This window comes from Lutjanus erythropterus, chromosome 20 (genome assembly GCF_056507025.1).
Source record: "Lutjanus erythropterus isolate fLutEry1 chromosome 20, fLutEry1.hap2, whole genome shotgun sequence".
In the NCBI taxonomy this organism is placed as follows: Eukaryota; Metazoa; Chordata; class Actinopteri; order Lutjaniformes; family Lutjanidae; genus Lutjanus; species Lutjanus erythropterus.
Window position 1 is genome coordinate 1540393 of NC_139336.1, and position 14696 is coordinate 1555088.

Here is a 14696-nt window from a genome sequence, read left to right on the forward strand (position 1 = left end):
ACTTGGATTGTACCAGATGAGTAGTATGGAGGCATTTTAAGTTTCTTTTTTTTGTTGTTGTTTTTTATTTTTGAAAACTGGTCACCATTCACTTCCATTGTTTAGGAGATTCTGCAACACTGTTATCCTGTGAAACTCCAACAGTGTTTTGTGGACCAACAAAAGAAACCCAACCATCAATCGGCTTGAAGGCAAGTAGTTAATGACTAAATTTTCATTTTTGGGTGAACAAACCATTTAACTCTGATTGGTGGTGGATCGGACACTGATCCACCACCTATCAGAGTTAAACGGTCATTAACCTTTTTCATTTTACCAACTGTAACTACAGTATTCCCTTAACTTTCAGTGCTTCATTTGCCTTACTTTAAACGTGATTTATATGTAACAATCACAAGAATTTTAAAAACATTGAAATTGGACATTAAAAACCATTTTCATTAAATGTAATACATGGTTTTACAGATCCACATTAGTGTACAGAAAAGTCCAGTATCAGTGTTGCTGTTTGGCAGGAGGGCTGTATCCTCAGCAGTAGGCGATTTGTTGTTTTTTAACAGGAGGGATGGACTGGATTTGTTTTGCTCATCTATGACTAGCAAAACGTCTCTGGTTTTGTTTTCTGTAGTCATCCTATATAGCTTGAAGGGATAGTTCACCCTCAAATCAAAAATACACGTTTTTCCTCTTAACTGTAGTTCTTTTTTCCGTAAAGATAGTTTTGGTGTGAGTTACAGAGTTTTAGAGATATCAGCCAGAAGGACGTCTGCCTTCTAAATAGCACACAATTGCTTAAGATAATCCTGAGACCTTGTTATGAGCAGTTTCAGTAGGAACTACTGAGACTGCTGTTGAATTTTTCAAACGTTTCTTTTTGGCTCTTTGAGCATCACAAGCCAAGTGCCATTTAGGTCAATTGGAGAGAGGGCAGACATCTCTACAGATAATACCCCCAAAACTCTCTAACTCATACCAGAACTATCTAGATGGATAAATAGATCTACAGGCATGTGGAAAAAGATGTATTTTTGATTTTAGGCTGAACTGTCCATTTAAAGAATAATGTAAATCTTAAATGAAACTGACAGAAGGGACTCAAGAGTCCTAATTACACATCCATCTTGTATTTCAGCACCACAGACAGCACCATGAACTAAACAGCCCCTCTGCCCCTGCACTCTCTCTGCTATCAGGGGGTAGATAGGAAGGTGGCAGGTTAACAAGGGAGAGACATTTTGGTCATTTTGCTCACAAGGGAAATAGCATCCCTCCTCAAATTGCCTACTGATCCTGGGTCATGCCATGTTATGTGACTGTACACTGGATGTCTTTGTGTTGTGCTGTTCATCTCTCTTCCTTTCTACCCATCAACCAGGTGTTTGGCGGGATTCACTGGGCACCGATGTGAACAAGCTGTGCTTAAGAAAGTCTCAGATCCAAAACGTATGTGAACACACCTGTATCCAATCCCACATGTCACTACTGGTGTTTCACCCGTCATGTTTTCTTCAAGAAATGGCAGAGAATATTTCCCAGTGATAAAAATTTGATGATAAGCTAGCCATCATTCTTGATCCGCTGTAACTATTTTTATGAGCTCAAGTGCTCTAAGTCGGTCTAAAGTCTTAAACACACTCTGCAGAGCAGTGAGCTGAAATTTGCATGTACTTCACATCTCATCACACCTCATCCATGCCGTTCAGAGCAGTGAACCCCTCCATCTCAGGCTGAAGTGGTGTGTCCTGTGTGGAGGTAAGATATACTCTTTCCATTCAGCCTCACCCACATCCCCTCAGAAACCCAAACACAGGAGAAGACACTCTCCTCCCTTCTCCCAGTCATCCAGCGCCAGACTGACCACAACTCAACATCTTACATACATGAAACCCAGGGGATCACTGGTTGGGCTGCAGCTACATCAGGACTAACAGAGCCATTACTGGGAGCCCTCAGTTCTCATTGTGATTGCCATGCATTTGGGCCTATGTTGCTGTTTGGGTGGGGTCATGACACCCCTTATATAGGATTATATCACAGGCTTGTCCTGAGCAGCTGTGTATGTACATGCAATTTTCAGTCTGCTACAGTATTCAAACCTATACAGCTTCATGGAGGGCCTGTTTCTTATATAATCTCCCTAAAGTGGAGATCATGATTCAGTGCATCTTTGTATGAAGGTCTGAGCTGATTAATAGACCCCAGGCTCACAGACTGTAGCGGGACGTATTGGTCCGGCTGGCCCTCCCTGCCAACACCAGTGATGACTGTTGTGGGTTTTGCGCAGCTCTTGCATAAACTAACTCCCTCTCTCTTCTTGTCTGTTCCCTTTGTTTCCTACTCAGGTGTCCAAATGAATTTACTGGTGATCGCTGCCAAAACTATGTAATGGCCAGCTTTTACAGTATGTCTGTTTCCTCTTCTATCTGTTCTTGGATTGGAGCATGCTCGACTAGCTCTTAGTTCTTGTGTTGTGTACCTGTTTTGTTATTTTTCTCCTTAGAACTGTGATTTATGTAGCCTAAACATTTTGCATGTTTAAATCCATAATGTTTTGTATGTTAAAGCTGCATGTGGTGTTGTTGAAGTTATAGAAATTTTCATCATCGATTAATCTGTTCATTATTTTCTCAATTCAATCAATTAATTCTTTGGTCCATGAAATGTCAGAAAATGATGATGAAAGCTCAAGATGATGTCCTCAAATGTCTTGTTTTATGAAAGGAGTTAAGAAACTAGAAAATATTCACATTTAAGAATCTGAAATCAGAGACTCTGGACTTTTTTAAATTAAAAAATGACTCAAAACAATTATTTGTTGAAATAGATGCAGATTCAATGAGCAGTTGTTAAATTGTTACAGCTCTAATTGTTTTATGTTTGTAGTTGGCTTTATTAGTTTGTCGAGCTGTTCCTTCCTTTGTTGTGCTCAGTTGATTAATTGACTGATTTAAAGACAGAAAATAGTGAAATGTCCACCTAGTGAAGCATTGATACAAAGCACTTGAAAGCAGGTCCAACCAATGAAATCCATTTGAAGAACTGCAGTGCCAGCTGCTTCAGACCTGGAGTTTTGGATTCTCTCCAGCCTACGCCTCCAATCAGCAAGAAATAAAAAATCTGCAGCAGTTTAGAACTGCAGGTGGAGACATGCCAGGATGTGTAGTGTAATAACTAGTGCAAAACTACTACTGCAAACTAGCACAAGTAGCCTACCTACAAGCAGGACAGAGGTCAGTCTGTCTGTCAGGAATGTAAGCAGGTGGGACACCTGTGAACTGTAGCTCAGCTGTAAGTCATAGGAAGCAAACACACACACAGAAATGTATTGTGAAATTAATTCATGCTGCATTTCTAATGTGAGCTAAGAAAGGGGAGAGTCACCTTAATTGTAACATTACAGAAATACCAAAAGGATTCATCCAGTCTGCAGGGAATGGCAGCTAAAAACCAGTTGAGCAAAAATTAACTAATAATTAAAGGGATAGTTCACCCAAACATGAATTGGTCATTATGAACTCAACCTCATGCTGATTGAAGGTCGGGTTTAGGTTTTTTTTTTTTTAAGTATTAGTTATTTAAGTTTTAAACCTGGTTACCATTCACTTCCATTGTTTGGGAGATTCTGCAGCACTGTTTTCCTGTGAAACTCCAGCAGTGTTTTGTGGCCTAAAAAACTAAACCTGATCTTCAATCAGCATGAGGGTGAGTAGATAATGACTGAATTTTCATTCATGGTTGCACAATTCCTTTAAGGATGTGACTTGGTTGAAATATTTTTTGAGACATAATGTATGTTTTACATTTTATTCCTTCCTTCAGTATTGACTGAAAAAATGCTTGGCATAACCAAAACTGCAAATGTAATGAAGCTCTGAATATTGTTCTATTGGTATTTCTGAGGTTTTCTTTCCTATCGGAAATCTGAAAGATGAACATTTTCTGAGAGTTTAGCTGGTTTACAGTGGCAGACTCAGGCTGTTTGATGGACAGGGACAAAAAAGGGCACCAGCTATGTGGTGTGGTATATGGCACTATATTGCATTTTTTTCCCACTGGATGGGCACTTTAGAAGACTCTTTATCATATTTTATCTACCACATGTTTTTATTTTTCCCAGGATGCCCCACCAGTGCTGGTTTAGGTGAACCTTTGCTCATATTTAAAGCGGTCAGACTGCCACTCCACAGGAAAGCAGAAAGCAGTAGTCTCGCTGAACTTTTTCAAACGTGTCAGTGAGACAGTCAGATAGCCCAGTGAACAGGTGGTACAAGTGACCAAACTCACACACTAAAAAACAAAGAAAACACACACTCACTGCCTGCAGGTGGCACAAATGTTCAAAGCAGCTATCTCGTTCTTGGCATGCAGACTGTGACAGTGGCATGTCTATGCCTGCAGATCTAAGATACTGCTGCTTTGACCTTCCTTTCCCTCATCCTCACTTAAGAAGGCACAAGTTGGCAGTGTTATGACTAGTCTGACAGTGACTCAGTAGCTCTCCCTTGTGGTTAAACCATGGCCTGCTACTTTAATGTAAGTTGGAGGTTAGTTGTATCATGTGGTTTGGATCTAAAAAATACTTCTTTTTTTTTTTTTTTGAAATAATTGCGGCATGCAGGCACATGTACTGAAGTCATCTTGTTTCTACACGCCATAAATTAATAAGAATGAGTTTAGCATAGACAGTAGGGCAGAGGTTGGTCAAAAGATGTCATACATCATCTGGAGATTTTTTAAGCTTTGTTTGTTTTATGAACAGTTAAATGAAGGCCTGAGAAAGACCTGAGAACACAATAATGACCAGTATGGCTGAGAGTATTTGTGGAAGTCATCACTGAAAAATATTCTCTCAGCTCAAGAACTCTAGGTCGAATCATCATAACACACACACACACACACACACACACACACACACACAATGGTTCATCATATCCTATAAACGCCCTGGTGCAGACATTCACAGGAGCCTGACTGACTGCAGGGGGAGGAGACAAACAGTTTGGGTGCTCCTTTCATCAGAACAGTATCACTGTTACAAACTTTAATGTGATCATAGTTTGGGTTTAAAAACTACTTTGTTAAGGTGCATCCTTAAAGGGATAGTTCAGCCAGAAATGAAAACTCAGTCATTATCTACTCACCTTCATACCGATTGAAGGTCGGGTTTATTTTGTTAGTCCACAAAACACAGGTGGAGTTTCACAGAAAAAACAGTGTTGCAGAATCTCCCAAACAATACAAGTGAATGGTGACCAGTTTTCAAACTTAAAAAAAAAAAACAACTGAAGGAAAACATAAAATGCCTCCATACTGCTCATCCGATGTAATCCAAGTCTCCTAAAGCCCGACATGCCAAGTTGACTAAAAATGTTGCCATGTTTTTAGCCTGAATCTTCACTGTAGATCCTTTGCTTGGAGCCACATCCATGCGTACATGCACACTGTCTGAACTTTGTATGTTTGGTGTGATGGTGTGCAAACTGCATGTTGGGAATTTAGGACACATGGATTATACCAGACAAGCAGTATGGAGGCATTTTAATTTTTTTTTTTTTGTTTGAAATTTTTGTTTTGTTTTGTTTTTTTACCATTTGGAAACTGGTCACCATTCACTTCTATTGTTTAAAGATTCTGCAACACTGTTTTCCTGTGAAACACCAGCAGTGTTTTGTGGACTAACTAATAAACCTGACAATCAATCGGCATGAGGGTGAGTGGATAATGACTAAATTTTCATTTTTGGGTGAACTGTCCCGTTAATAGAAACCAACACTTGTTAAGAGATGGGATGTGAACATCAGTTTCTGGGGTCAAAGTCAGACTTTGCACATCCAAACATTTAACCCCCTCTTCTGATCTAAGAGGTTATCCGGTGCTATGACAATGTCATGCCATTTCCACTCGTGTTTCTGACAGAAGAAATTTATTTATTTTGCACAACTAAAAGTTTTTTCTGATGAGGAAAGTCTCCACTCACAACTTTGATTTGTTGACTGGCAAAAGAGCTTCAGCAGGAACAGCACTGTGTGTCTCTCACTTTGTACATGTCCAGTGTCACTTATGTTAAATGATAGTGTTTGCAGTGCAGATGTTTTCTAATCATACTTTTACACTTATTTTAGTATCAATATTTACTAATTAATCAAAATAAATACTGATACATTTTGATCTTATTTTGAAATGTTAAAACTGAATAAATGAGCCCTGAGTTTTGAATGGTGCATGATCATCACAATCATCATAGCAGCTAAATCTGTTGAGTCTATCTTCATGATCCCACTGACTGACTGTCTGCTGGCAGTGTAGAGATGCAGACAAACTGATGTCAGTACATGCATCAAGCAGCAGTAGTGCCTTAAAGCTGGATACATAATATATGATATTGTATTCAGATCACTTTAAGTATTTAACTACAGTATATATACTGTATTTGTGTAAAACAATTAAATAGGTGTTGTGATAGAATTACTTTCAGCAGTATTTTAAAGGTACAGGAAACTCAACATCGTGAGTTCAGTCACTGTGGTTTAAAGCAGTCTGGCAGTGTTTCATCACACATAAGAAGAGGGAACACTACCATCACCTGGGTATTTTATTCGGTGTATGATTCACAGTCATTTCTGTGAAAGAACTGACAGAGTTCCCATGCTTACCTCTCTGAAGTTTTGGTCAGTGATGGACTGTTACAGATGAAACATTTTCTCAGCATAAAACCTCCCAATAAGTTTGATCCAAGTGACAGAGAAAAAGTTTTATTTGTGTGAAACATTCAGTTAAAAGTGGATGCAAACAAACCGAGGTGACAATTCAGTGCAGGAAGTTGAAATATTGCAAAGCCTGTCAAAGACTGAGGTTTTTACAAAGGAAATATTAAATGACAGGAATGTATATGTTACCTACACATTTACAGTTGTTATAGACTTGTACAGTAACATAGTAAACAGCTCACTGGCAACATTCAAGTCCAGATGTAACAGCACTGGAAGAGCATCTAGCTTCTGTATCATGACGTATTTCCCAGTGAAACAGGACAGGAAGACAGGAGATAATAGGAGAAATTTGATCTGAATGTTGAGAAGTGCATGCGTTAAAACACATGCGAGAGCCACTCACACGAACAGATTTCTCAGTTCCTCAGTGGTTCATACGAATGAGCTGCAGACCTGTCATAGAGTCATGTGCAATCAGTCTGCTGTTACATAAACCAAAGTTTTTCACTAATGACTGTATATTTCATTAATCTAAAGACATTTTGAGTTACAGTTCATAATTATGTTGACATTATCCTGTTTGAATTGTAAAGGTAGATATAAAGTGTATCATCATTCATTCAATGCTGCTTATTACCTGCTGTCAGGTGTATTGGCTGTATATCTGTACATGCAGGTTTATGAAGTCTCTGTTTAGGCGAATATCCTCCCTTATTCTGTCCTCTGACTCTGTGATGGAAACTTCATCTTGACCTCCTCCTCCTGCTGCACTCACTGATTACCCCTTACTGTGGCTAGTTGTTTTTTTTCCCTCTGAAGTCGTTTTCATATCGAGACATTTCTTCTCTATTTCAGTGACAGTCCAACCCTCAGGTAACACGGCATTACAGCATTTGCTTTTTCCATTTCTTTGCTTTAGCAAGTCTTTTATTTCTACTGCTGATTAAATGACAGATTTTCCTTCATGGATCTCTGAAAGCAGGACATCAAACTCCAAACTTGTAAAGTTCTCTTTGATGCCATTTTCATGAATGAACACTTCCTGGTATATGGGACAGAAAGTGGAGCCATATATGGTATTCTTGGGATTTTATTTTATTTTATTTACAAGAGTCATGCAAATGAAATGGCAAATTAGATCCTGGGACACTAATGGTATGAACATAAAGAAGCTAGCAGCTGTTGCCTTTTCTTTTGCAGTGATGTAGTCATTTTAATGCCAGAGCTTGCCTCCTGACATGCAAATGTTCCACCAAAATAAGTTTCCCCCCCAGTACTATTTTGCAGCAGCACTGTTGCTGCATCCTGGGCTTAGTGCTGCAAAAGACATTTGCAATTGGTTTAAAGACATGCAAACAAGGAAGGGTGTTTTTTTCCCATTATAGCAGAAAGTCCATGTGTGGAGACAGACCCTTGTCCTGTGGAGACAGGTCTGGTTATGTGAGACTACTAGCTGGCTAACTTATGAAATGTTAGCTCTGTGCTCTACATTTGCTACAAGATGAATATTGATTGATGGGTGGATCTTGTAATATTATTGGTTGGTTCTAGCCTTTGTTAGCACAGTCATATTTCTTTTGAGATGAAGAAAGATAACTGGATTTTTTGGCACACATTGTTAAATAGCTGCACACCATGACCAACATGGGGATGTGATCTAAGTGTGTGGAGGTCAGGGTGGTGGATGTCTGTGTAGCACATCTGAATCAGGGTGACATCAGTTGTACAGGACACACACTTTCCATTTGGTTTCCTGTTGTGTTAAACTGTAGTACGTAGACTAGTAGTTTTGGTCCAGGCTATCAAAAGATCATCTGGATCAAAATTTGTATCCTGTTTCTGTACCACCTGGTTTTGTTGTTCCTGATTTTATTTGCATCTAGACATGCAGCATGCATACCAGCCATTTGAAATCTTTGAGAAGAGTCTTAACAAACTCAGATGAATTAGGTGTTTGTTTCCTGTACCTTTAGGGTAGTGTTAAGACTAAGACACTGAATATTTCTATATAAGAACTGTTAGTTTTTGTGTCACGACTTTTGTTAGTGTGTTTCCGTTAGTCTATGAAGCAAAATCTGACTACATGTCTTTTAAAAACACATATGTGAGACATACTTATATAACCATCTGAAAAAACAACTTTCTTTTTTTGTCACCTCTCTGCACTGACAGAACATCTTGGGATTGAATTTATGGGTATGGATTGTTCCTTCTTCCTAGTATGCAGATGTAAGACTGCAAGCTAAAACCTTCCTCTGAAGCTAGTTTCTATCACCAGATGAAGGGATCATACAGCCTTGACCATCAGTACAAATAAGATACCACATTCTATACATAGAACCCCAATTCCAAAACAGTTGGGACATTGTGTACAATGGTACACAGACAAGATATTTCAAACTGATTATTTGTATTGTTTTTTTTGTAAATTACACTTGATGCCTGCAACACATTCCAAAAAAGTTGTGACAGGATCATGTTTACCACTGTGATACATCAGCTTTTCTTCCAACAACACTTGGTCAGTGTTTGGGAACTGAGGACACTAAGTTGAAGTTCTGAAAGTGAAATACTTTCTCATTCTCGCTTGATATACGACTTCAGCTGCTCAAAAGTGTCTGTTGTATTTTTCACTTCACATTTTCAATGGGAAACAGGTGTAGACTGTAGGCAGGTCAGTCTAGTAGCTGAACTCTTTTACTATGAAGCCACACTGTTGGAACATGTGTACAGTGTGTCTAGACTTTGTCTTGCTGATATAAGCAGGGACATCGTCTGGATGGCAGCATATGTTGCTCCAAATCCTGTATGTATCTTTCAGCATTAATGGCGCTTTCACAGATGTGACAGTTACCCATGATGCCATGGCCACTAACACACCCACATACCATTACTGATGCTGTCAGTCTTGGATGGTCATGAAGTATCCTTTATACAATAATGTGGCTTTTTAATGTGGTGCTGCCTGAGGGGTCAAAGGTCACAGACATTCAATGTTGGTTTTTGGCCTTACTCCTTACACACAGAGATTTCTCTGGGTTCTCTGAATCTTTTCATGATATTATGGATTGTATGGATTTGTGGTGACAACTGTTGTTCTTAAACTGTTGGACTATTTGCCCACACAGTTTTTCATGAAGTGGTTGAACCTCACACCATCCATGCTAGTGAACAACTGACTGCTGGTTGACACTAGACACTTGAGCAGTGCATGTGCACAGCGTTACCTGCTGGTTTTCAATTTGGCGCCCATATTAACCAGTTAGAGCATCCACACAGCCTGTTTGAGCAGTGCCTATTTTTTCTGTTTGATGTGCACAGTTCCTGGTGAAAATGTGACTTAGAAATTATCTGTTGAGTTAAAAATGATCTGTTGACAGTCATATCGACATTCTATCAGCAACAGGACACCTGTCCCTGCAATTTCATTGTCTACATTTGTCCAGTAAGACACAGACATGAAAAAAATCAGGTGTAGGGGACTGTTTTTTTTTCTTTCTTTTCTCTTCTCTCTCTATCCATTACTCCCTCCCTTCCTCTCTGAAGGAGGGGGAAATCACCAACTGTGTTCAGAGAACAGCGATTTTCTTCTCTTCAAGCTCTTCTGCAAAGTCTATGTAGAAAGACAGAACTGTCAGCAGCTGCCTCACAGCAGAAACACAGCCTGTGTTGACTCCACACACTTTAATACTCAATCATGATACTGTCACCTGTTACCAGTTGACCTGTGCGCTGAGGAATGTTCCAAACAGGTGTTTTTTTTTAGCATTCTAATAGGGCTGTGCGGTATACACGGTATGACGGTAGAAACCATAGACATATATACATGGTAGAAACGATATAAATTTGGCCACGGTAGAGATGGCCGGAAGCACAGTAACAGCGGAGAAGGAGGGGCTGGTAAAAAAAAAAAACAAAAACAAAAAAAAACGGTGCTACATCCGTGATTTGGACGTGGTTCGGGTTTAAAAAGTCGGATGTTGAGCAGAAAAATGTAATCTGCAAGATGTGTGGAGTAACTGTGACCGCCAACAGCTAACACGAGCAATTTATTTTCCCATTTGAAATCAAAACTCGAGTGCTCGAGTATGCAGAGAGCCAGAGCCTACGCTTGGCTCAAACACCGGCTCAGTCTACGACAGGGGTCCTTAACAGGCGGACCGTGGTCCGAGTCCGGACCCAGACGCCGTCCTATACGGACCCGGACCTATAACCAATAAATTATTAATAGATTTTATTTTTTTACGGGACGCTGCTGGTTTATCTGATCAGGAAACGCACAGAAGAAGCTGCGTGTGGAGGAGACTGTTGTTAATGACGGAGTTTATTACAACAGAAACTAACGTGATGGTTAATGACATCGACATCAACCAGATGCTCTTATAAAATTAAACAACTGTATAAGAAGGCCTATACATAAAACAGGAGAGTCTGTGTTTCTCTGTGAGAAACTTTCAGACCTTCTCACAGCAGAGTGAACAGGTGAGGGAGGAGAGGAGGGCAGACTGATCACTAATCAATCACTGATACCGTCGTCCTCTTGGACTGATTAAAAAATAAAAATGCCAAAATTGGTGACAAACCAAACCTGGGTGTCCACACAAATAAAGTGTTTGTGTGAAACACTGCAAAGTGTAACACCGTGCTGTTTACAGACAGTCTCCTGTCTGTAGTTTGACAGAGAGACAGAGAGGGTCGTGTCTAGAAGGAAACCCTAGACCCGCGAAAGATCGCGCGAGTTTGATTATTTTAGTAGCGATAACGGAAATAAATCTCGCGAGAGTTGTGCAAATAAAGAGTTACCTTCTAGACACGACCGAAAAAGGTGAGCAGCTCCAAAAATAGACAATCATGTCGTGGTGCAGATGTTTTTAATGTGGCGGGCCGCCATAAATAAAACACTATTCACTGATCCACAGAGAGTCACTGAAACACTGATCACTGACCTGCTGTGATGGAAAAAATACTCACATTCTTTACTTAGGTTTTTTTTTTTTTTTTTTTTTTTTTTACAGATTTTTACAGGATTACAGAACCATTTCACTGTTTTTGCCATTTGCCTTATAGAAAACCTCTCTTACTTTAAGTATTGTTTACAATATACACTTTATTTTTGTAAGAATTTTTGTACTTCTGAGGCACTATCCTTACTTCTATTGTTTTTCTGCACAATAAATGCTCAAAAAGTTACATTATATCTTTGCTTTTTTGTTGTTGTTTTTTAAATCAAGTTAGTTTTGCAAAGGGACTACAAAACCCATTCAGAAACACTTCCATTATAAGTTTTACACCGCAACATTTATACCACGATATATACCGTTACCGTTAAGGGATTCAATTTATACCGTGATATGAATTTTGGGTCATACCGCCCAGCCCTACATTCTAAACATGTTGCAGGCATCACTATTTATATGAATATAAGTCAGAAAGTATTTGCAGTTCATTCATTTTTCACAATGTCCCAACTTCTTTGGAATTAGTGTTGTATCTTAGCAACCAAAAATAACAGCTATACATCAACATTATTGATGCCAAAGCACTGTGATGCATATGCAGACTATTGTTTGGGTGTCACATGTGCCTTTTTGATTCAGGTAAACGGTCCAACACTGCTTATTGATCTGAGTACACTCTGAGAGCCAAAGAGGCTGTATACATTTGTGATGCTGTATGTTCACATCCCTTCAGCTCCCTCTTCCTCAATTTTCTGTTGCAACAGTGTTCAGCATGAAACAACAGAGCAGCACCATTGTCCCCAACTCCACCCATCTCCTGCCATCTGCCTTCCTGTTTCCACCTCTAGCAGATGTGTATGTCCAGCTGTTCCTTCTCTCCCCTCTTCTTTATAGCAGCACTGTAGTTTCTGCCTCTGCTCATCACACTGAGGGAGGGGGGGGTCATCTAATATCTGCTAATATGCATTAAAAATGTGTAATATCAACCTGCAAGGGAAAGCAGATGAAAATAAACCATTTGGATAAATCTGGCACACTTACATCACTTACAATTCATGTAAATATTTTGTTTCCCTCTCAGTGAGACAGTTTAATTAAAAGTGAATTGAATGTCTTCAACATTCTGGCATTAGGACAGGTTAAAATGTAATGCATAGAGCCTGCCTGGTTCTTTTGGGGTCTCCATTATGGATGACAAGACTAATTAAGTGAAACATTCATCAAACCCTCTCTCCTCACTGCTTCAGGAAACTCTTTGATATTACATAAATAAGCAGATTATTATTTGATTGCACAAAAGAGAAACCACACCTCTGCATTTACAGATGATTTGCAGTATGTTGCTGGGGTGAATCTTGGTCTATTAAAGGAATGACAAAATGAAGCAAACTGTACAAACAATAAAAAGAGACTTTATTTTTTTAAGATTTATGGCTCCACATATGAACTGGCCTACATGATACAGTGAGGCTCTATTCCTACATGAAGAACATTTTAGATAAACTGTGTGAAATTCATAGTATTAATTGCACATTCCATTAAAAAAAACAAACTATTTTTATGTAATATCTAAAAAAAAGCTTTGTTATGCACAGCATATTTGCTTGCTAATAAAAATCATTAACTAAGCTTCTGATGTCCTAAAATGATTAAATAACAGAGAAAAGACAAACATAACACTGATGAACAAGTGTGTCGCTTTGTGCTGAAAAGTGATGGGGGCATAATGGCTCAGATCAAACATTTTTAAAATGTTCCTCAACATATTTTATTTTAGCCAGTGCATTGGGGGGATTGGTATGAAGTTGAAGTAGATAATTATGACTGGTTGGGAGGAAAAATTGCATGTGCATATAGAGTACAAATCAGGGTCATAATGATTTTGAGCTTGTAAAACAATGTCCACAAATAATTTCACAGCCTGAAGTTGTACATCATTTTTTATCTGCATGTGCAAAAAAAATGCCATGCACATATACAAGTTTGTGAATGTGTAATTAAGTTTTGCAGCTATAGAAATATTCTGTGCATGTGTGAAAAAGTTTTGTGCACACTGGAGTAAGGATTTTTCGTACTCATAAATTGTGCTTTGTAACTTCACTGTTTAAAATATTTCTGCACAACTTTTAATTAGAAGTACATATTATCTGTGAACATCATTCACACATCAGCAAGTTCAAAATCTGTATGACCCTGATTTGTTTCCATATGTGCATGTGATGCAGTGTGATGCAAAAGGGAATAGCTATAGAAAATGCTATAGAGTCAAAAATCTGAAAATTCTTGGCATACAGCACAAAACAACACAGGTTGCAGCCCTCCATCATATCCACAGCTGAGCAATTGATCAATACCAATACCAATACCAATCACTGTATCAAAATATAACAACATAGAAACAACTGAAGGAATAACACTAACAAAGTTAGCTAAAGATCATGAAGCAATCTTACTTTGAGGTTAAACATCCTTGTTACTTTGAATAGATACTAAAAACTTTAACATGACAGAAAGAGAGAGTTCTTGAGTGAAGATCAACCAATCAGGACTCACTGTATTCTTACACTGTAGCGGAAATACAAAAGTGTTCTCATTTGTTAGGTAATATTTTTGGGTGCAAACTATATTTCAGAACATTTTTAACAAATAATGCTTAAGATGACGGGGCACAACCCGCCACTTCATCATGTCCCCAGTGTCCCCAGTGTAAATGACACCTACGCTGATGAACAACTAGGGAGAATTCTAGAAAAAAAAGAAATAAAAGGAAACAAAGCAATGGATGTGAGCTCAGGGAGGGATCATGTGATATCAAAGTGTTGAGCATTATACTGGCAGGCATATTTATATTCTTTCTGAATACAATGACTAATTAACTCAGTGAAACTGCACTTTGTAAGATCTGATTACTTGTTTGAGAGGTGCTCCATCTCTGAAGATGTTTAAGTTTTTTAGGATGATAAAGAGAAGCAGGGACCATGGTGGAGAGCTGGACTTGGTGAATCACATGTTAGAGCCAAGAGTTAAA

General features: G+C 38.8%; 1 protein-coding gene across 2 annotated transcripts in view; it reads left to right on the forward strand.

The window, feature by feature from the left end:
- The window catches only part of nrg1 (neuregulin 1), a 49003-nt gene that overhangs the window by 15663 nt on the left and 18644 nt on the right, over positions 1-14696 (forward strand). The window contains exon 4 of one of the 2 annotated variants that reach the window (XM_084746091.1): positions 1376-1443. In XM_084746091.1, the coding sequence (XP_084602217.1) occupies positions 1376-1443 (68 nt within the window). Of the gene's footprint in view, positions 1-1375; positions 1444-2342; positions 2402-14696 lie in introns of both variants that reach the window. The other variant, XM_084746090.1, reaches the window with a different exon arrangement.